Source organism: Eumetopias jubatus, unplaced genomic scaffold (genome assembly GCF_037043125.1).
Source record: "Eumetopias jubatus isolate StellerSeaLion01/CBP00866 unplaced genomic scaffold, mEumJub1_p1.0 scaffold_14, whole genome shotgun sequence".
Taxonomy (NCBI): Eukaryota; Metazoa; Chordata; class Mammalia; order Carnivora; family Otariidae; genus Eumetopias; species Eumetopias jubatus.
The window spans coordinates 38,238,604-38,261,255 of NW_028274820.1; the positions used below are offsets into that span (position 1 = coordinate 38,238,604).

Genomic DNA, 22,652 nt, shown 5'->3' on the forward strand with positions numbered 1-22,652 from the left:
GTGCTCACTCCACCGGCTGAGCCAGCCAGGCATCCCTCCAGATTTTTAGAGGGCTAGATTATTCAGCAACTTTTTAATATTTAGGATTCAGTAAAACTCAATTTGGGTTTGGTTTCATACTTCTATTTGTAATTTTTGATGGTGCATCCCTTTAAGGAATAATGTGATATGTTTGATTCATGAGCACTCAAAAATCCACAAACATTATAAATTAGTAAATATGATAGAATTTCAAGCATGAAAAGTATTTCTATTAATAAAGATAAGGATTTTGCCTTCAGTAAATAAAGTATGGCATGAGCTTACCTCTCCCCCAGAATCTGTTCAGAAATCTCAGAATTTGAACACTGTTCATTCTCTCTTTTGTTTCACATTCCTTTTGGGAAAATTCCTGGAACTATGGTCTAAAGAAAGTGAGAAGTGAGATAGTTTTCTCTTCAGACTGGTTGTATATTCTTCCATTTAGCTGTTTTTCAAATCTTAATTGGAAATAAGAATAACTGCTCTCTCCTAGTCAAAATGTCTCTTGCCACCTACTGGTTGTGTTTCATTGAGCGAGTTAGCTGGATGAGCCTTACTTTCGTGATCCATAAATGGGAATAATATCTTCCCTGGTAGGGTGTATGAGAGGATAAAATGAAATAATGTATGTATAGCACTTAGCATAGCATGTGATCAAAGTAAAACCTCATTTGTCATTATTGAAGAAACTCTCCTGATTTTCCAGATGAAACTGTATTCTTCCTTTCCTGTGTAAAACACACTAGCAGATGCCCATGACATGCTGAATGCTCCTGGCTAGAAGATACTCAAGAAGGTGTGGTTAGGGACTAACAGCATTGGGATCACCTGGCATCACCTTGTTAGAAATGCAGATTTTTAGGGGCACCTATGTAGCCCAGTTGGTTGAGCATTAGGTAATGATCTCAGGATCCTGGGATCAAGGCCCCGAGTCAGGCTCCACGCTCAGTGGGGAGTCTCCTTGAAGATTCTCTTTCCCTCTCCCTCTGCCCCTCTCCCTATGCACATGCTTGCTCCCTCTCCCTCTCAAATGAATATACAAATGAATCTTAAAAAAAAAAAGAAATGCAGATTTTTTAGGTCTCAACCTCAGACCTGCTGAATAGGAATCTGTATTTTAATGACCCTCCCCCCTTCCCCAAGTGACTTGGAAACACGTCCAAGTTTAAGAAGTACTATGACAAGGACACCTGCTTAACAGATGCTTGCTCCCAAATCATGTGATACCAGTTGTTCTTGCTTTTGTAGTTATATAATTTAACCAAGCATCACATAAAGCTAAATAAGCATATGAAAAGAGAGTGTTGTCTTTAAGAAAACTAAGTTAAATGCTTTGAAACAACGCTAATGATGAATGAGTCATAAAAATTGCTGTTGAAATAAGTGGGGGTGAGACAACTGTAAAGATTGGAAAAATGATAAAAAATTTATCGAAAAGTGGTAAAAAAAATTAACACATTTGAGCTTTGAGTTCTTCTCTTGCACGTGTTAGCTTCTAGACTTCACTTTAAGAAATTGAGTCATTTAGTCAGTTGTTGGCTGGAGCCACTCTGAGTGTGTGCTCAGCTCAAAAGATAAGGGGGACCTAGAATTAACAGCTGGTGGCTGCCAGCTCACCACACGTCTGGGCAGCCAGTCTTTTCCTAAAGGAAGAACCAAACAACACTCGCAATGTCTGCCACCAGCCCAGTCTGTTTCTGTTTTTGCTTTTAAATCTGTAAACTGATGGATACATGCATGGTATAAGTAATAAACCTGTGAGACCAATGTCTTATATACTTTGTTGGGCAAAGACTCCTACAAATGTGCAGACTTTGAATATCCTGAGTGCAAAAATAATTATGCATTTTAATGATGGTGTTTGGAACTTGACAAACACTCAGTCATGCTCTCTGGATACCAGTCTCTATCAATATAGTTGCCAACAGCCATCCCCAGAGCTACAAATTAAATCTCCACTGATTTTCAAATTATTGTGAATTTACTAATCAAAATTCTGCACACAAATGGGCTCACCCAGGATGCATAATACTTATCTAAACCACCAAGGAAATATCTGAGCAGTGTCAGCAATTTGTCTTCCGCCATCTCTACTAAGTTTTACAGACTAGGAATAGCCAGTGGAGAAGGATGTTTTGTGATGCAAATGACATATCTAATAAAGGGTTAGTATCCAAAATCTATGAAAAACTTACCAAACTTAACACCCTAAAACCAAATAATCCAGTTAAGAAATGGGCAGAAGATATGAATAGACACTTTTCCAAAGAAGACATCCAGATGGCTAACAGACACATGAAAATATGCTCAACATCACTCATTATCAGGGAAATACAAAATAAAACCACAATGAGATACCACCTCACACCTGTCAGATGGCTAAAATTAATGACAAAAGAAACAGCAGGTGTTGGCGGGAATGCAGTGTTGCAGTGTTGGTGGGAATGCAAACTGGTGCAGCCACTCTGGAGAACAGTTTGGAGGTTCCTCAAAAAGTTAAAAATAGAACTACCTTACAATCCAGCAATTGCACTATTGGGTATTTATTTATCCAAAGGATACAAAAATACAGATTCGAAGGTGTACATGCACCCTAATGTTTAGAGCAGCATTATCAACAATAGTCAAACTATGGAGACAGCCCAAATGTCCATCGACCGATGAATGGGTAAAGAAGATGTGGTACATGTATACAATAGAATATTCCTCAGCCATCGAAAATAATGAAATCTTGCCATTTGCAACAATGTGGATGGAGCTAGAATATATTATGCTAAGCAAAATAAGTCAGAGAAATATAAATATGATCTCACTTATATGTAGAATTTAAGAAAGAAGACAGATGAACATATGGGAAAGGGAAAAAGAAAAAAAGGAGAGGGGGAAACAAGCCATAAGTGACTCCTAATGATAGAAAACTGAGGGTTGCTAGAGGGAGGCGAGTGGGTCATGGGCTAGATGGGTGATAGGTATTAAGGTATTAAAGAGGCGGTTCATCTTGAGATGAGCACTGGGTGATGTATGTAATCATCATATGAATTCACCTGAAACGAAAATTGTACTGTACGTTAACTAACTAGAATTTGAATTAAAAAAAAAAAAACCTTAAACAAGAAAAGGATGTTATGTGAAACATCTATCACAATATCAAGCTTTCTCACATGAAGGCAAGCTGATGTGGTAAAAATAGTGACACTTAAATTGAGAAGACCTGTGTTTGAGAATGGCCTCAGTTATTTAGTTCCGGACTTAGTGTCATTAGAAAATGACTGATCAATCTTTACAAATTGGCTTTGCACAGGAAAAACCATCACCAAATCAGTCTGGCTAGAGATTCTGGGGGCCTCTCAAGCCTTTTCTGTTGTTGTGTCTTTTCTGGATTTGTGTGCATAAATTCTCATTTAGAGGGATTTACTTCCTTTTTTTTTTTTAACCCCTCCCCCAGGAGTTTGTGATCTCTTACTCCCTCTGGCGTCTGTCTGCAGTGTTGCAGTTTCTCTGGAGCTGCTGCAACCGTCCCAGCTTTCTTTTGTTCTCAGCAGCCCCCAGGCTCCTAGAGTATTCTGGTCCCATCAGTGCCTGTGGTGCGTGAGACAGAAACAAGTCTCTTGGGTATTCCCTGGCCCCAAAAGCTGGAACATTAGAGGTATGCTCCAACTTTTTCCTTTCCCAGGGAGAATCCTCTAGCTGAGTTGCTTAATGACTTTCCCAGAATAATTCTGCCTTTGGTTAATTTTCAGAGTTCTGAAAATACTGATTTTGACAGATTTTGCCAGTGTTCTCATTGCTTTTATGGAGGAGCAGATTTTTAGAAGTCCTTACTCTGCTATTCTGGATGTGCCTCTTCTCTATTTTGCCTTCATTCTTAAAAGATCCTTTGAATTCGTGCATAATCTAGATTGATATTAATTTTATTTTTATCTTATTGATTCTCTCATTCTACTGTCTTCCATTACTAATGTTGAGCTGTAACTAATTCACTCATTAGGAAGTCAGTCTGTTTATTGTCATTGGTTGCTTGTTAAGAGTTCCTGTTTTTGGATTTCTGTGAATTTAGTCTGTGACTATGAATTTTTTTTTATTTACTCTTCTTGGCTTTTGTTGAGCTCCTTATGTCTGTGGATTGATGTGTCTCAAGTTTAAGAAAAATTCTAAGCCATTATCTTTTCAAATACTACTTGCAATTCATTCTCTTTCTTCATCTTATTTGGATCTCTGATTAAACAGATGTTAGACCTTCTCACATTTCCTAGCTTCTCTTCTACCTATTTCTTCTATCAAATTGTGTGAACACCAGATATTTTCTTCTCACTCTTCTTTTAGTCCATGAATCCTTTATATCTCTGCCTTATCATCCATGAAACTCATCTACTGTCTCTCAAATTATTATATTTTTCATTACAGAAATTATATTTGATTCTTTTATATACTATTTATATTTTTTGTAATTTTTTTATCCTCTGTAGATATCTTCACTCTTTTTTATATGTTTAACATAGTCAGCAAAATTATTTCATAGTCTACACACAGCAATTTCAATATCTGGTGTCTCTACAAGTCTATTTCTTTTCCTGTTCTCCTCATGAAACCTCGTTCCTATGTGCCTAGTCATTTTTGACTGTGTGCTGCACATCATTTTTTATTTATTTATTTTTTTTTACTATTGGCAAAACTTATACTTACATTAAAAAAAAAAAAATAGAACATTTGAGTTTGCCAGAACATCTGAGTTTGCTTTTGCTAAAGCACAAGTGGGGAGCACAAGTGTTTCTGAAGAACATAAACTAAATTCAAGAGTTGAGATTCCCTAGTTTATCCTGAAGAGTGGGATGGGATGTAGTTCCATAAATTATTTCACCTTAATTCACCCTTATCCTGAATCCTGACAGTTTAGCCTTTTGGGGATGATAGCTTGTTGTGGGGAAGGATTTCTTCTGTTAGTTGTCTGTCTTCTTTGTCTGTCAAAATTAAGGTTCACATCAGCAAATGACCTCAGTGTGTGAGTGGCTTCTGAGAGCACTCATCATTTTGGGTTATTATTTTCCATTTACATTTAATTTTGTGCCTTGGGATTTTCTTGTTTTCATTTTTATGTTTTTAACAAGATAATTTTAATATTTTTATCAAAGTTTTTAGTGTTTTCTGGAAGAATTAATCTGAACTACCTAACAAATCACTAATAGAAATAAGAATTCCAGGGGTGCCTGGGCCCCGCCTCCTCCTCTCTCCTTGCAGATCCTGCACCCGAGGAGACACACGCAGCTAACATGGTCTTCTTCGCGTGACTCTCCCCGCGGGTTCTCTCTGGGCACAATGGCAACTCTTAAGGAAAAACTGATTGCACCAGTTGCAGAAGAAGAGGCAACCATCCCAAACAATAAGATCACTGTAGTGGGTGTTGGACAAGTTGGTATGGTGTGTGCCATCAGCACTCTGGGAAAGTCTCTGGCTGATACACTTGCCCTTGTGGATGTTTTAGAAGATAAACTCAAAGGAGAAATGATGGATCTGCAACATGGGAGCTTATTTCTTCAGACACCTAAAATTGTGGCAGATAAAGATTACTCTGTGACTGCCAATTCTAAGATTGTGGTGGTGACTGCAGGAGTCCGCCAGCAGGAAGGAGAGAGCCGGCTCAATCTGGTGCAGAGGGATGTTAATGTCTTCAAATTCATTATTCTGCAGATAGTCAAGTATAGTCCTGATTGTATCATAATTGTGGTTTCCAACCCAGTGGATATTCTCACATATGTTACCTGGAAACTAAGTGGACTACCCAAGCACCGTATAATTGGAAGTGGGTGTAATCTGGATTCTGCTAGATTTCGCTATCTCATGGCTGAAAAACTTGGCATTCATCCCAGCAGCTGCCAAGGATGGATGTTGGGAGAACATGGCGATTCAAGTGTGGCTGTGTGGAGTGGAGTGAATGTGGCAGGCGTTTCTTTTCAGGAACTGAATCCAGAAATGGGAACAGACAACGACAGTGAAAATTGGAAGGAAGTGCATAAGATGGTTGTGGAAAGTGCCTACGAAGTCATCAAGCTAAAAGGATATACCAACTGGGCTATTGGATTAAGTGTGGCTGATCTCATTGAATCCATGTTGAAAAATCTATCCAGGATTCATCCAGTGTCAACAATGGTGAAGGGGATATATGGCATTGAGAACGAAGTCTTCCTGAGCCTTCCATGTATCCTGAACGCTCGAGGCTTAACCAGTGTGATCAACCAGAAGCTGAAGGATGATGAGGTTGCCCAGCTTAAGAAAAGTGCAGATACCTTGTGGAACATCCAGAAAGACCTAAAAGATCTGTGACTTCTGGCTTCTAGGCTGTAGGAATTTAAAACTATGATGTGATTAACTGTGAGCCTTTAGTTTTTCATCCATATACATGGATCACAGTTTGCTTTTATCTTCCTAAATATGTAAATCTGGGCTCACAAAATCAAAGCCCATGCTTGGTTTAATGCTTGCAATATGAGCCCTTGAACAAATAAAATTAACTATTGCAGTGTGAAAAAAAAAAAAAAAGAAGAATTCCAGGGATGCCTGGGTGCCTCAGTCTGTTAAGCATCTGCCTTCAGTTCAGGTCATGATCTCAGGGTCCAGGGATCGAACCCCATATTGGGCTCCCTGCTCAGCAGGGAGTCTGCTTCTCCCTCTCCCTCTGCCCCTCCCCACCCCTGCTTGTGCTTGCGCTCTCTCTCTCTCTAAAATAAAATAAAACAAAGAAATAGGAATTCTAGTTGAGCATATTTATTCATAATGTGCTGTATCTCAGAGAGCTTCATGAATACCGTGCTGCTTTCTTTAGATACTTTTTTCTCCTTCTTCGTTAGGTCCGTTATTAGTTTTAAAGGCATATCAATTATTTTTCCATATATTTTCAATATACTATTCTGGTCTTCCATTTCTTTGATAGTTGAGTTAAAATATATGTATATAATAAAATATATATGTTTGGCATCATTATACACACACACATATATGACATCACATCTTTCTATTGTTGACCCTCCAACTTTCTGTAACATCCATGGGACAGTACTTCTCTATTTGTGTTAAAATTTCTGGTTCACTTTGTTACTGCCCCACTTCACATTGTCATATAGTCTTTGTAGGATATAAGAATTATTTCTGAATTTCCTCCCACATACTTTTCCATGAAACATATCCATTCTTCTTCAGTTTACTTTATTTGTCATACTGGGGTCCTCCAGAGAAGGTTGTGGAGCTATATCTGGGCACTATTACTCCTTTTATTTTTCAGTTCAAAATTTTTTTTATTTTACCAGTAGGTTTTCTGCCCAGTAGAATCCTCTCAGCCTTTAGGTAGAGCAGGCAGGTCCTCAGCAGAGACTCAATGTATTGTTGTAATAAGATTCAGAAAGCCAAATTCATTTTTCACTCATATCCTCTCATTTTATCTTCTTTCCCTGACAAAGCTACTACCATCATTTGGAAGAAGAAATGAAAACCATCTGTGCTTCCATGACCCTCAGCTTCTTACCTAAAACCCTCTGACAGGAATCATTTTTTATGACATTACTATTCATTCCTATAGGAGTAAGAGGAGTATGTCTGATGCATTTAATGAGCCTTGGCAAGCTTTTGTTCAGGGCTTAGACATATGTTCTAAGAAGCCAATTATCTTAGGGCACATTGTGATATTTGGACAGGAATCCACTGAAACTATTTCAAGGAAAAGAGCGATTAATTGTAAGAATACATGGCAATATTATAGAATCCAATTGTTGGAAATACAGCCAGGTCTCCTGAGAGATAGAAAGCAATCAGGCAGCTATTTTTTCCATTTCTCTCTTCTTCTCTCCCCATCCCTCCCTCCTAGCCTCTCTCTCTCATCATGGTTCTTTGTCTCTATTCCCTCAGTGTATCAGAATTCTCCTGATTTTCTTTCTTATTTATCAATGTATTTCTGGCTAAAAATGTCTGCCAACTCAAAATCTTTGTGGACTTATATCTCCAAAATCCATCACCATATAATTAATAGTGTTTATATTTCTTAGTTAGGATTCCTGAGATAGAATTTGATTAGTTCAGATTAGGTTAGTTACCTGCTCATGGTCCAATGTGCTGTGGCAAAGACAGTGAGATCATGTGGTCTAAACATAGCTGCCAAAGCATGGGTGGGAGACAGATACTCTTAGATGGTGGTGTGAATGGAGAGGTGATGATTGGCTTATCAGTTCATCAACATACTGTTCTGGAATGGAGATTTATCCACTTTTTAAATGCACAAAGTACCTTCTCTGGTTCAATTATTTCAACATATGCCAAGTACAGGGGTAGGCAGGTTATGTCTTGTTATTAATTGAGTTTTAGATTGGTAGGGTTTTCTGTTGTCATTGTTGATTAAGTGCTTTATAGTTGTCATATAAATCAGGTCAAGAGTTATCTTTTTTTTATGTGCTTTTCTAGTCACTAAGTTCTGAACTTTGGCTTTGCTTCCTTTCTAGTCTTTCAGAATTTTTTTCTCTATTTTTTCTAGTCTTCCAATGAACTGGAGGAGGATTGCTTTTCCCCAATACCTGTCTGGTCCTAAAATATATATCATCTGTGAAACTTTTGAATCAGTAAAAAATAATGCCAACTTTGCAAGTTCCCCTCTCTCACAAGATGAGCTACAGACCTTGGTGGTTCTCCCTGGAGAATGTAGTCATGTTCCCGTGTCTAATAGTGGCCTTGTTGTTCTAGTAAGGATTTCTCTGCTAACTAAGGAGTCTGTGCATATCTACATACACTTTTTAACCTTTTGGATGACCTCTTCTGTAACCTGCTTGTTCATATTCTATGCTAATATTTTTCTTGTTGATTTGCTGAAGTTCTTTTTATGTTCTAGATATTAACTCAGTTTTATCTTCCATCATATCATTTGTCAATTAAAGATATCTATTTAACAAGGGACACTATTCCTTGTTGACCAGGTATCTTGATTTTGATGTAAGCAAATTCATCTTTTTTTTTTTTGACTTTTGGTTTATGCTATTTAAGAAATCTTTCCCTGCTCTCAAGCCATTTGCTCACATATTCTTTTCATACATGCATTTATTTATCTTTTATAGTTAGATATTTAATATCCCTGGACTCTACCTTTTTATGTAGGATTAATAAGAGATCCAGTTTTATTTTTTTCCATGTTGTGAGCCAGTTTTTCCAACACCATCTATTAAACAAATCATTGTTGTTTTCCCCTGATTTGTGGTGCCATCTTTGTTATATGTTTTGGCAAATCTTATATTTAGAAAATATTTTATGGTAGAAATGAACAATTCCTCAACATATTTGATGTAACTTATCTATAAAACCATCTAAGACTGGTTTTTGGGTAGTTTATTCAAGTATTCTATTTTTGCTGCCCAATTTGTCCATTTTTATGTATTTTTTTCTGGAAATTTAGTTGTTTCATTTAAGTTTTTGAATTTATTAGTGTATGGTTGTACTTTGAACATATACATATAGATATTATAATGCTCTTACTCTTTTTATAATATCTGTGGTATCCTAATTATTCATCATTTTATTATGTTTTTTTAACTAAGCATCCTCTTTTCCTTGATCAGTCTCATTAGAGGCCTTTTTTAAAATAATTTTTTTCAAAGAACCAAATATTTGGTTTTGTTCCTCTTCTCTTTTTTTGTTCTTTATTTTATTGACTTCTGCTCTGAAACTTATATCCCTCTGTAATACATGTTTGGTAAGTTAGTTGGAACGTTCAATTCTTCCATAGAAGACAAGGAAAGTAAATGAGAGGTATGAATAGTAAGTAGATTAGTAACCTGTGAGATATACTAGATGTAGAATAATTTGAATAGAGCATATGTGTGTTTAACCTAGGCTATAAGATATGGAGGAACCACAAGACACCAAGTATTTATGAAATACTAAAGATACCAAGGTATACAAACCCCAGTATTAATGATATACTACATATGCATGAGGCTTCTAAGACATTCAATAGTCATGAGATTAAATATACCACACATGTGACATCTATTCTAGTTCCTGTGCCCTCTGCCCAAGAAATACAGATAAAATCCATAGTTATTTATGTTAATTATGGTAATTGGCAAGCTGCAATTATAGCCATGAGTACTTAGTCCAGCATTTCCCTGGTAGAGCAAGCACTATGTGTTGGCTCTAGACATCTTCCATCTTCTGTGCCTCTTTGCTCAAACCTCAACTCTGGTCCTCATATCTACGCTTTCAGCAGGGAATATGTGGCGTAGAGAGGAACACTATCTAAGGATTCAGATAGTATGGTTAGTCTATCCTGCTGTACTCTACCTTAAAATCTTCTTCTCCAGGCTTCTCACTGAGTGTTTTCACTTGATTAGATACACCGCATGATTTGAGCATGTTAATTTGGTCTATAAGCCTTTGTGGGCCATGACTTCTGATATAGCTTGCCCGATAGTGTACTTGGAGAATACCATCACCTCAGGGGAATTTCTCGTATAACATTTTCCTTCTTACGTTTTCCTGCTTTCATTCTGTTGCTCACCATCTTATTTCTTCTTGGATAAATATATCTAAAGTTTAAGTGTCATCCCACTACCCAGTGAGGCCCACAGCCCTGGTTTGGACTATGACTCTGCATGTAGGCCAGAAATGTACATAGGACCTTAAGCTCACCTTCCTTACTTGTATCAAATGATGACCGGTATACTGATCTCCCATCCCTTTGCTTATGGCAGGAGATGGCTTAACTTAGATTGGAAAAAAAAAAAAAAGTTTAAGTGTCCTGCAAGGAACTGCTTTAGTATGTTCTGTAAATTTAGAGATGTAGTGCTAAATAGCATTAATAATTAAAAACTAATATGACAGTAATATAAGACAGTCACCATCCTATAATTTTTAATATTCTTGTAAAAGTAAGGGTTATATTAAAATATTATTTCCAACATCAGATTGCTGAACCTACAATTTTGTTATTAATTTCTAATTTTATTGCTTTATGGTCAGAGATCTTCTGAATGGTATTAATCATTTGGAATTAATAGAGGTTTTCTTTATGATCTTAAAGATGGCTGTTTTTGTAAACATTCTGTGTATACACAAAAGGAATGTGTTTGTTTGAGCTTTCCTGTTGTTGACATTCAATAGTCATGAGATTAAATATACCACACATGTGACATCTATTCTAGTTCCTGTGCCTCTTTGTTGAGCTTAGCTAATATATTTTCAATAGCTTGAGTTTGGTAATTGTATTTTCCAGATATTTTTATAATACTTCTAACATTTTATTTCCTATCAGTTTCTGAGGCAGGTGTGTTAAAATCATCAACTACAATTGGGGCACCTGGGTGGCTCAGTCAGTTGAGCATCTGACTCTTGATTTCAGTTTGGGTCATGATCTCAGGGTCATGAGATCGAGCCCCAAAGCAAGCCCCGCGCTCAGTGGAGAGTCTGCTTGAGATTCTCTTTCCCTCTCCCTCTGCCCCTCCCCCCACAGATAAATAAATCTTTTAAAAAATCATCAATTACAATTGATAAATTACATATTTCTTCCTGAAGTTCTTTCAGTATTGATGTGTTTTAAAGCTGTATTTTAGGGTGCATGTGAATTTATGATGGCTATAATCTTCTTGTTCAATTATTTCTTTTAAAACTTTTCCCATCTATTTTCAGTCTTTCACTTTCTTTTTGTTTTACATGTATCTCTTGTTGCCTGTACATTGTGGGGCTTTATTTTTTTTAATTTGAGATTCTCTGTTTTAATTGGTGACCACAACCAACTGTATTATAATTAATGCTAGGTTAAGACTGTTTCACACGTGTTAAGACCCATATTCATGTTTATTTACCCATATTGCTCTCTTAATTATCCCAATCTCTGTCCTTCCCCTTCCCCCCACCAAAAAACCCTGAAGAGCTTTAGCCTGCTTGCTTGTCATGTTGATCTTGTCCCCAGTCTTGTCAATATCAACAAGAATTTTAGTTTGGGGTATTTATGTGTTAACACTTGAGTTTTCTTATTTGAGGTCTCTTTCTTTAATTAATTAAAAAATATATTTCTTCAAATATTTCCCCTTCCCCATTTATATGTTTTGGGTCTCCTTCTGGGACTCCTGTTGTCTACACATTGGTACTTCCAACTCTGTTTTCTATTTTTTATCTTCTCTGTTGTCTATTTCTTTATTCATTCCGCTTCCTCTGGGGGAGATTCCTAATCATATCTTCTTACTAATTCATTTAAAAGCTGTGTCCATCCTACTAATTAACTGTTATTCATTGTAATTATTGCACATAGAGTGATTTATTTCAGCTATTACATTTGTTCATAAACAGTATTCCCCCGGGTTCTTTTGTATTATTTATTGTTCCTTTCTGTATTGCTAATAATCTTTCCTTATGTCCTCCAATATATGTTTTCAAGCTTATTTGGAATTTTTCATCAGCCTTTCCTAATCATGCTGGCTTATTGTAGACTTTGTTTAGTTTGTTGGCTTTCCTTGGGAATGGTTGTATTCCTGATACGTCTAATTGTCTTGGCCTATGAGCTTCTGACTTGGAGTAATTGGTCTCTAATGTCTCTTGAGGAGTGGCCAAAGGCCAAGCCATGGCTTTGTGGATCTGGTGAATTTAAGGAGAATGAAGGGAGTGGGTCCCAGGGTAAAGACCAAGTCACCTTGGGGTATCCTGGATACTTTCCTGGGCTGCTACTCCACAGGAACTCTTACACCTGGCCGCTGGTGTGAAGCACTGGGATAAGACCCTCCCTTCCCCACCCCATCCAGGTTATAACACACCAGTCTTGTGGGGTTGGAGAAGAAACCCAGGGCAGGAATGGTTGTCCAGGGTGGCAGCTTAGTGCAAACTTACTTGTTTTCATGAACTCCTTACTCCTTTAGGGCTATTGTGCCGCTCTGAGAGTATTCTGTGGACCCTGGGATCAGCCTGTGGCTGTAGGGGAGGTCCCAGAGCCTGGAGAAGGTGAAGAGCAGAACACAATAAAACTCTTTCCTCTGTCCTATGCTTTATTGCCGTGGCCTCCAGCCATTGTCTAGACCCCCTCCTCTCTCCTCAAAGTACCCACTCATTCGAGAAACCTAGAGTTTTTCATTTTTGTTTATTTCTTTTTTCCTTTTCCTTTTTTTCCCCTTTAAATGCTAATTCCTGAAATGCATGTGTGCCCTCTGTTTCTGTGGTTTCTCCAGGGCTGATTTCTGGAGTTGGAGCTGGCGCCCTAACTACTTTGCCCCCTTGGCTGGCCCTACAGTTCCTCGAGCCTTTTCCTTCTCCACTCTGCCTGATACCTAGTTCCATGGGTGAGTTCATGTTCATGGTCTTTATTGTCCTCTCTGTGCAGGCCTCCATTCTTGAAAATCAGGAAGTCTTATTACAAACATTGCTAAAATCAGCCTTCCTTCCCCTTCTTCAGCTCTGCTGCGGGCCTCAAGTTAGGCCTGGGGTGTCCACTGAGAGTTTCCCAGAGCATGTTTTTGTCTCCCAAATGTCTGCACAAAGACCACATCTGAAATGAAAAAGCTGCAAACCAGCACTGTGTGTGAAAAACAATCCCTGGGTAGAAAAAGACGTCATCACTATAGACAGAAACCCTTTAAGCTATAGAAGGCTGAATTTCATCTAAAGACCACTCATTTTTTGAAGGAATCTATGGAGCACGCATTAAGTTAATTTTGGACCAAAAGGGATACATGTTGCAAACAACCTCTATCCTCTCAGTCAACAGGAGACAATGATCTGGTGTCCTTTAGAGTTAAGAGGGGAGCGGTCTCACTCTGAGAGACAGGATGGTGCAACCACCCAACCAAGATGGCATTTTAAAAAGCAGGGGCAATGGGTACTCTTGATTCAAATCCTAGCCCAGCCACTTACTACTAATTGTGTGACTGTGGTGAGTGCTTTATTTAACTTCTCTTTCACTTAGTTCTCTCATCACTAAAATGGGGATTAGAACGGGTTCAGTTGTTACAAAGAGAAGTAAGCTAGTGTCTAGGAGTCTATTCATATTGCCTACGGTGTTTCCATGATTGGAGTTCCTTTCTTTTTTTCTTCTTAACTCATCTCTATTTAAGGGATGCTCTCCATAACACTAACCCCCATGACAGTACCCCTCTTGTGATGACAGCTTTCAGAAGCTGTCATGCTTGGGCACAGGAGGGAAATGCTTGCAGCCCTGAGAGTAGCCACCCACAGTGCTGTGTGCACATGTCAGGGGTTTGCAGCTGGGTGTATGTTTGGGTGCAGGGCATCTGTGTAAGACCGGTACACTAGCCTTGATTAGCCAGTCTGGCAGGGGTGGATGGACACTGTTTTCCTGGTCTATTCTGAATGTATTTTCTTTCCTCCCCTCATTAAGGACATCTCAACTGGTTTCACTGAATTTCTACTCAGCATTTCACTTGTATTACTCTGAGATTTTGTTTGGAAGAAATTTCTCCAAATTAAAATAAGATAAGAAGTCTCTTAAGTAGAGGAGATGGCAGTGACACGCAGCGGCATTGCTGGTCAGTCAGCCAAGAGGGTTTCTGGAAAGTTAGAGAGAAGGCATTGAATTTCTGTAAGTGGAAATTTCTGTAAGTCTGATCAGTGACCTGAGGGCCTGGCTGGTCAATGCTTAAGATAATGGAAAAATCTCTGAAATCTTTCAGAGATGCTCACTAATCCAAATGGAGGAAGACTTGCTATTAGAAAGTCTTCCTGACCTGAGTCAGACTGTGTTTTTGCTCCTTCAATGCTTCATATTATTCACAGGTAGTAAACAGATGTTAATCCTATGTCCAGAAGAACAAAAATAATCAGAAGGATAGTTCTTACTTTTCAAATGTGGTTTTTCCACTTTGCTTGATTCTCACAAGCACATATCATTCTTTCTTTTATGTTTCCAGTTATTGTTTCCCCCCTCTTTTGCCCCCCTGCAGACACGTAAATTATCTATGGATTAGTTCACTAAAATCAATTTTATGTAAGCTTAAGCTAGGAGTGAGGCGTCTTGTCTGCCCTCTCAAAATAGTAAATGGAGTTTCCTTCTGAGTTTACCTGATAGCTTTTCTAAATATGGCTTCTGATCTCCCTTCTTCATCTATAACTTATTTTAAACTCTAAAGTGTTAACTCCCCCAATAAGGAGTTGAATAGTAGTCTAGTCAATGGAAGAATCGCTGTTTTAGACCTTGTTCTTATGAAAATGAGTCCTCGCTAAGTGTTTATGCAGAGATCTTGTTCTGAGAATGTTTCTTATAACTTGAGCTGTCCTACTGAGCATTAATAAGGAGGAAAGGTCACATTCAGCTACCAGTTCCAACTACATGGGTCCCTTCGTTCTCCCACTCCAAAGATATCAGCGGTTATGGTTTTAGGGTAATGGTTCACTTAGTAGGTTTTGATTTGTACCATTGACACAGGAAAGAAGCAGTCACTACTGCAAAGAAACGTTGCCATGATAACTACTATTAATAAATATTTGTTGTGGAGCTAAATGAAAAGTGTATGAAATGTCTGTTGAATCAATGATAATGAATGAATGAACGAGCAAGGTTGGAACTCCATGATGATAGTGTTTCCCTCATTTCTTTTTCAACCTCTTTCCCTCTTTCAAGAACCATGATATCTGTGTGTACTGAAGGCCTGTTTTGTAGTAGGGATCAAAGCAGGTGGGCAACTGACCATCTAAGTTCAAGTTGCCCTCTTGAAGAATCAGATTTTATGGTACGATGGAAAATTACTTTTGTTTTTCAAGATCACAAGGGTAATAATATCTATCTGTATTGCCTACTGGGACATAAAGGGAAAGATGTAGCCCTTATGTATCTTTTCTGAAAAAGTTCTCCAGCTCTCACGAGGACAAGAGTTGAATAGTGTGCAGAACCTACAAATTGTTCCTGTTCTCCTTTATTAGCCTATCACAGTTCTCATTTAATCCTCACTTTTTCCATTTCATGCTTTCCAGATCTGAAAATCTTTCCAATAGTGGCCTTTATGCATTCTAATGACATTTAATTAGTTGTCTTTTATCCCACCTTAGTCTCTCTCCCAGACTATATTAAAAATCAATGATTGTAACAATTCTAATGATCTGATGCGATGTTGGACAGTTCAAGTCTGGTCCCAGAATAATGAAGGAAAATAAAAGTCAAGAACAGTAAAAGGATGTGATACTTCTTGCCCTAGATTTCTTTGCTGTGCTTCCAAAACTTACACAGTAGAGATCAACAGTTGTGTGTGGTTTTTGCATTATCAAGGGTATGAGAACAGTGCTATGGAGTTTACAGTAAAGTTGAAGATGTAAGATGATTACACTGACAAAGACAATAACCTCGATGTTTTTGCATATGGTTTTCTAACCTATACTTCTGGATTATCATTCCCCCTCCTGCTACCCAAACTAAATGAGATGTTAGCTGCCCGTGACTGAAATGAAAAAACGAACATGGAATGAGCAGGAGACAAGATGAATGAATGAAAGATGAGAATATATTTCTTTAGAAAAATATGCACATATACATCTTTTTGCTTTTAACATACTCTGTATTAATTTATACATATACATAGCGTAAGCAGTTCACATCATTTTGGCACTATGTATAATTCTATGGTAAGCTGTGTTGTTTCGTCAGCCCCTACTATAATAGCACAATAATGTCTAGAATATTTAGCAATATATTATCACATTTGTACTAGAGCTGCCTCAAATACTCTGTTTTCCACATTTGTAAACGAAAATAGGAACACCACTACATAAACACTGTGATTGGAAAAATACCTTCTTTTCAGTTCCTCCCTTACATTCAGTAAAGGAGACATAAGCCACTTTAGTATCCAAAATACATTTTCAATGAAGGAATATAATTTTCTTTGGGTGCACTAAATATGAAACCAGAACAAATTGACTTTTTGTTTTTCCACAACTAAATCACCTCTGAAAGGCAGTGGCATCGACATAGATGAGATCTGAGATTTGGAGGGTTTTGATGGATCTCCCCATTTAGCACAAAATCAAATGATGGTAACTCTGATTACTGTTGCGAATCCACAAATGAACTTCAGGTGCCAGTAATGAGAACTGGTTTATTCAGGGATTTTTGAAGATTTTATACTGAGGATGTAAGGAGAGATGTGGGAATATAATATTGGGTTTTAATAAGAACCTCTACTTTCATTTTAAATGAACTGGTAGATGGTTCAACTCATAACAGTTACTTTTCGTCCTCCTGTTTTGCTAATAGCAGCAAACAAGAGGTCAACTACAAACTGATTTCTAATTAGCCCTACTGAATCTTCCTGGAAAAGACCGAGATCTTGTTAAGCTTTGAAGCTGGGTGGAAGGCAGTTAATGGATTTATATGGAGTCTTTTAATTACCAGTCTTAAACAAATTTATCTTTTACTGCTAGATAGCACCCAAGGGCAAGAGGTAATCTGCTTTATAAACCTTAGAGTAATTTGCTTTATAAATCCTGGAGCTTAAGAAAGTGGAAAACTCTCTTTAAAGAGAATATTCTCTTCCACTAGAAATTATATTTTTGGCAGTTTTGTGAAAAATTTAGTGATGGATTCTTTGTGACCTCCCAATTTATAAATGTCAGTGACCAAAGCACATTCAATGTGAAGGCCAGTTCCTCACAGCAGTTAGGGCCTGTTCGATGGACAGGATTCTCCAAAACCACACTGAGCATACGATATTAATAAACCAATTAACAAATTGGCCCATCTAATGTTTTGAGCAAATTGACTCTAAATTTTTTTTTCATTCAAAGCATTACATCTTCCTGCCAAATGCAGGTCTCTCCCCCCACCCCCACCTTCTTAGTCATCTCTATATTAGAAAGCCACTTGGTCTTGCAGAGGTCATGTAATTTGTGCAGTTTACATTGTGTGGATGGTAAAACATCTGAGTAACATCGGAATTGATTGAAATAAAAAAATTAAAAATCAGATCCATAGCCAAATACAGAAATATTCTAATTCAAAGTCTAGAGTTAAAAAGAAAAATAGTGACCGTGATTTTAATTTTTCAAAGTTATAAATGGCTCAAGATTAACAAGGAGCACCCTATTTCTGAACTAGGTCAATTTAATTGTGTTTTTCTTGGATACTTTGCTTGCATTACTCTGACATCTGCATCTCAGTCCCGGATGAAAGATGGAGTTCACAAGGGATGCGGTGGGAGACCCCATTCCTAGACTGTCTCCCACAGCAATAGTACCAAGGATAACTTTCTCCAGATTTACTATGGACAAATTCACTTAATAATTCTTCACAAATGATATGCTCAGCTCCTGGGAGGATGGGGATCACTTTAAACGCATGGTCTGTCTGTCTCCCAGGAAATGGAGGCTCAGTGATCACGATGCTGCGTTAGCTTCACATTCAAGCGGATGACTCTTGCTCAATGATTTCCAAAGCAATGACCTCGGCACCCTCCTCGCCCAGGTTGTTGGCGGCTTCGTTCCTCGGCTCCTGATGGCAGATGTAAACCGGGATGTCCCCGGCTTCAGCAGCGGCGGCGGCAGCGGCGGCGGCGGCCGGGCGGCGGCGGGGGTTCCTTCGCCCCCAGCGCTGGTCCCACTGGGTTTTAAACTGGGCCCATTGGCGCTTCACGGTGGTTTGGACCTGGAAGAGAAAAGGGAACCTTGTTGTCGTATAATTGTCAGAAACGACCCGAGCCAAGCTTATGGGCACAGTTCGTGGAGCTTCTCAGGGGCTAGAGGAGGCCGAGTTGTAATTCTAATCCAAAGGACCGTGCAGTATACACGCTTTGGTTGGGGAATATACCATCTTGGGAGAAGAATTTGCAAGTCGGAGAAACGAGTTGCTTGCCTAAGCTACCAATGGCAAGGTCGTTTGCTCTTTTGAGCGAAAAATCTCTTCTTTAGCTCTTCTGTCCAATGAATGAAATTTGCCTTGGTTTTACCCAATATGGTGTACAAGTCCTATCAGAGGAAAAAATTTTGAAAAGTTCTTATCTGCTACCACCTCTGATAATGCAGAAGCTTTAATCTAAACCTACACATTATTGGTCATGTAAATATTTATACACACACACACACACGTAAACCACAGCACAGTTCGGGGGTTTCATGATAAGGGCTTCATACTGTTGATTTTCCTTTCTCCGACAGGGCTTGGGGTGGGGTGGGCCAGATAAAACTCTGGTTAATGGAGTGCGAAGCTTTTAAGCATAAAATTTCAATCTCTTTCCTATGGAAAAAAAAAACTTGTAATATGTAAACCAACTTAACAAACTTGCTTTACAAATATGATAAACTATTTAGTAGAGAAGGAGAAGATGCTAAAGCCAGGAAGCTCTAAATACAAAAACGACGATAACCACAGCGGAAAAGAACTCCACGGGCAGTGACACTGCTTGTGGAGCTCTGCTTTCTTCAGAATTGAATTTAATTAGTCGTTAAGTTCATCTTCCCTGTCGTCTCTTAACTTCTTGGTTTTCTCTATAGCTGAGCAAGACTAAAATAATTAGAGATTATTGCTACAATATCTACTCTACATTCCTGAGTTTCTGTTGTTCAGTCAGTATATGAGACAAGCTTTTATATAAAAATATTTGCATCGCTTTATTAATACATCTTTCATTATTTTGCTACCAAACTTGAATGTAAGACCTAACCATTATGGGGGCACAGGAGGGGGAATCTGGAAATAGTATGACATGAGATAAAGTGTGTAACAAGTTAATTGTGAAGAGCCAAATTTGTATGAATCTAAAAGAAGATATAAATGATGGCCCAACCTATTAATCTTATAAAGCTATATGTATGATAGAAGGCTGAATAATTTCTGTGGCAAATACATTTTCTGTGTATCATAGCAGAACAATCTTTCCAAATAATTGTTAGTATTTGTCACATCATTTAAAATAGTTTACGCAGAAAAAGGCAAAGCAGTCCAAGGATTCACTGAAGACAAGAGGGTATGAAACTTGTCACTGGGAGGTTCCTTTTCATACAACAGAGCAGCCACTAAATTCAAGGTGACAAATGGCAGAGGAACTTGGTAATCTGATCATTTGGAATTACTGCGGCAACACACTGTTTTGTGTTTGTGTTTTTTTGGAGGTGATGAGTGTGTGGGCGAACTCTCTAAGGTGTGTCTATCTAATTTCATTTAAAAGAGACCAAGACCGAGGGGCGCCTGGGTGGCTCAGTCGTTAAGCGTCTGCCTTCGGCTCAGGTCATGATCCCAGCGTCCTGGGATCGAGCCCCGCGTCGAGCTCCCTGCTCTGCGGGAAGCCTGCTTCTCCCTCTCCCACTCCCCCTGCTTGTGTTCCCTCTCTCGCGTCTCTCTCTGTCAAAAAAAAAAAAAAAAAAGACCAAGACCAAAACTTGAAGTGCCATGGTCGAGCTGTGTGCCACACAGCCGAACCTTGTGTTGACAAAAGATGTACAGAGGACCGAGGAAGGCATGAAAAGCTGTAGCCGGCGCTGTTGTTTACTGAGGGCTTACCATGCGCCCTCCGTTTTCCAAGCTCTCCATTGGTATGAAATCATTTAATCCTGTTGATTTAACGACTACTGTTCCTTTCACTTTGCATACGGGGACTGAGGTGATGTAATGTGTCCAGGGTCAGACAGTTGGAATGTGGTGGACCCACCAGGCCAGGGGAAGCCCGTGCCGCTCCTGACCTTGCTGCTTGGCCACAGCACACGCTGTAGAGAGCTGACCATCAAGTTCAGAGCTGAACTGAAAAGAGGACTTGTTTCTTGTGGTCCCTGCATCAGCAGGATGAGAGCATTAAGTGTTGACGCATCTGCTCCAAAGACTGTACTCTTTGGGTTTGGGTCCCAGCTTGTTTCCTGCATGTTTTTTTTTTTTCTTTCTTTCTTAGACTTTTCTCCTTGTGAAAAGGAGATCAGGACACGAATTCAGAGTCATGAGCAAGGATTTACTGAGGCTATCTGAGTCACCTCGTATGGTGTTGGTGCATAGCAGCAGCAACTCCCTACTTTTTCTCCTATTCTCTCCCCATCCTGACCCGCCCCCCCCCCAACCTCCAAGCTTCTTCCAGTCCATGTGGCTGGATTTGAGAGAGTCAGGTATCTCCCTTATGACAGTCTGGCACCTTCAGGCTGCTATCTGGCCTCGTTCTTTATTAGGGCTATTTACTGGTTGAAAATTGATTCATGTGTTTTGCCTCCTATGGTTTCCTAAGCATCTTCATGGATGAGGTACAAATGGAAGATGTAATACAGCTAGAGGGGACGGGATGGATTGGAGGAAAAGAAGAGGCAGAGATGAGGAAGAATGAAACAGTAAAGAAGAAAAGCAATTAGGACAGTTTATCTACATTTGGTGCTGAATAACTAAGCATTGACTGGTTTGTTCACCCTCTGAGACATTTCTGTCTAGAGGTCAAGACACAAAGAGAAGACAAAGTCTAAAGGATTAGGTCCATTTATTCTCTCTATTTGAAACAATGTGCTCGTGCACATACCGGCTTCCTGAGCTCGGCTACTGCTGTTCAAGAAGATGTGGTATATATATACAAATGGAATATTATGCAGCCATCAAAAGGAACGACATCTTGCCATTTGCAATGATGTGGATGGAACTGGAGGGTGTTATGCTGAGTGAAATAAGTCAATCAGAGAAAGACATGTATCATAAGACCTCACTGATATGAGGAATTCTTAATCTCAGGAAAGAAACTGAGGGTTGCTGGAGTGGTGGGGGGTGGGAGGGATGGGGTGGCTGGGTGATAGACATTGGGGAGGGTATGTGCTATGGTGAGCGCTGTGAATTGTGCAAGACTGTTGGATCACAGATCTGTACCTCTGAAACAAATAATGCAATATATGTTAAGGAAAAAAAAAGAAGAAGAAGATAGCAGGAGGGGAAGAATGAAGGGGGGGAAATCGGAGGGGGAGATGAACCATGAGAGACGATGGACTCTAAAAAAACAAACTGAAGGTTCTAGAGGGGAGGGGGGTGGGAGGATGGGTTAGCCTGGTGATGGGTATTCAAGAGGGCACGTTCTGCGTGGAGCACTGGGTGTTATGCACAAACAATGAATCATGGAACACTATATCAAAAACTAATGATATAATGTATGGTGATTAACATAACAATAAACAACAACCAAAAAAAACCAGCAGTAGGGTGACATACTCCAAATGGGCGGAACTTGATCAGTGTTATTGTCTTCAGGAGGAATTCAGTCCATACCCAAAATGACCTGAAATCTTGGTCTGATGGTTTTGTCCTTTAGTGGTTTACCTGTAATGCCCCCATTTCAGCCACCCGGCCAGGCACATACAGAAGGGATTTGGGTCCTGTAAGAGCACTTAGACACCAGGCACAGAGCTGCTATCAGGGGCAGGAGTGGAAAATTCCCATCATTCTGCTGCTTTTATCTGAGTTGGCTCATCTCTCTGCCAGAGTGGTTTTAAGCCACTTACAGCCTTGACCTGAGTTCTCCAAAATGAACCAACTGCTTGTCTGTCTCCACCAGCTATATCATTTCTTCCCATCAGGCCTCTCTGCTCATGCCACTCCCTCTCCTGGAATGGCCCTCTCCCACCCTTCACTGATGTCAAGACTTGATTTTCAGGACTCAACTCTGTTTCTCCAGGAAACTTTTCTTGACCTCCTGATGAAGAGTCAGGAGTCTCTTTTCTATGCTCTTGTT

The 22,652-nt window shown here is 39.1% G+C and overlaps 2 protein-coding genes across 3 annotated transcripts in view; one reads left to right on the forward strand and one right to left on the reverse strand.

Moving 5' to 3' along the window:
* Positions 1-5,250: 5,250 nt before the first annotated feature.
* LOC114221019 (L-lactate dehydrogenase B chain-like) lies at positions 5,251-6,547 on the forward strand. The gene has a single exon (XM_028119134.2). It carries the CDS (start codon positions 5,335-5,337, stop codon positions 6,337-6,339), a length of 1,005 nt encoding a protein of 334 aa, XP_027974935.1. The 5' UTR covers positions 5,251-5,334; the 3' UTR covers positions 6,340-6,547.
* Positions 6,548-18,376: 11,829 nt separating this feature from the next.
* Positions 18,377-22,652, reverse strand: part of CALCR (calcitonin receptor) — a 62,312-nt gene continuing 58,036 nt past the window's right edge. For both annotated transcript variants that reach the window (XM_028120435.2, XM_028120425.1), the window contains one exon: positions 18,377-18,619. In XM_028120435.2, the coding sequence (XP_027976236.1) occupies positions 18,377-18,619 (243 nt within the window). The remainder of the gene's footprint in view (positions 18,620-22,652) is intronic.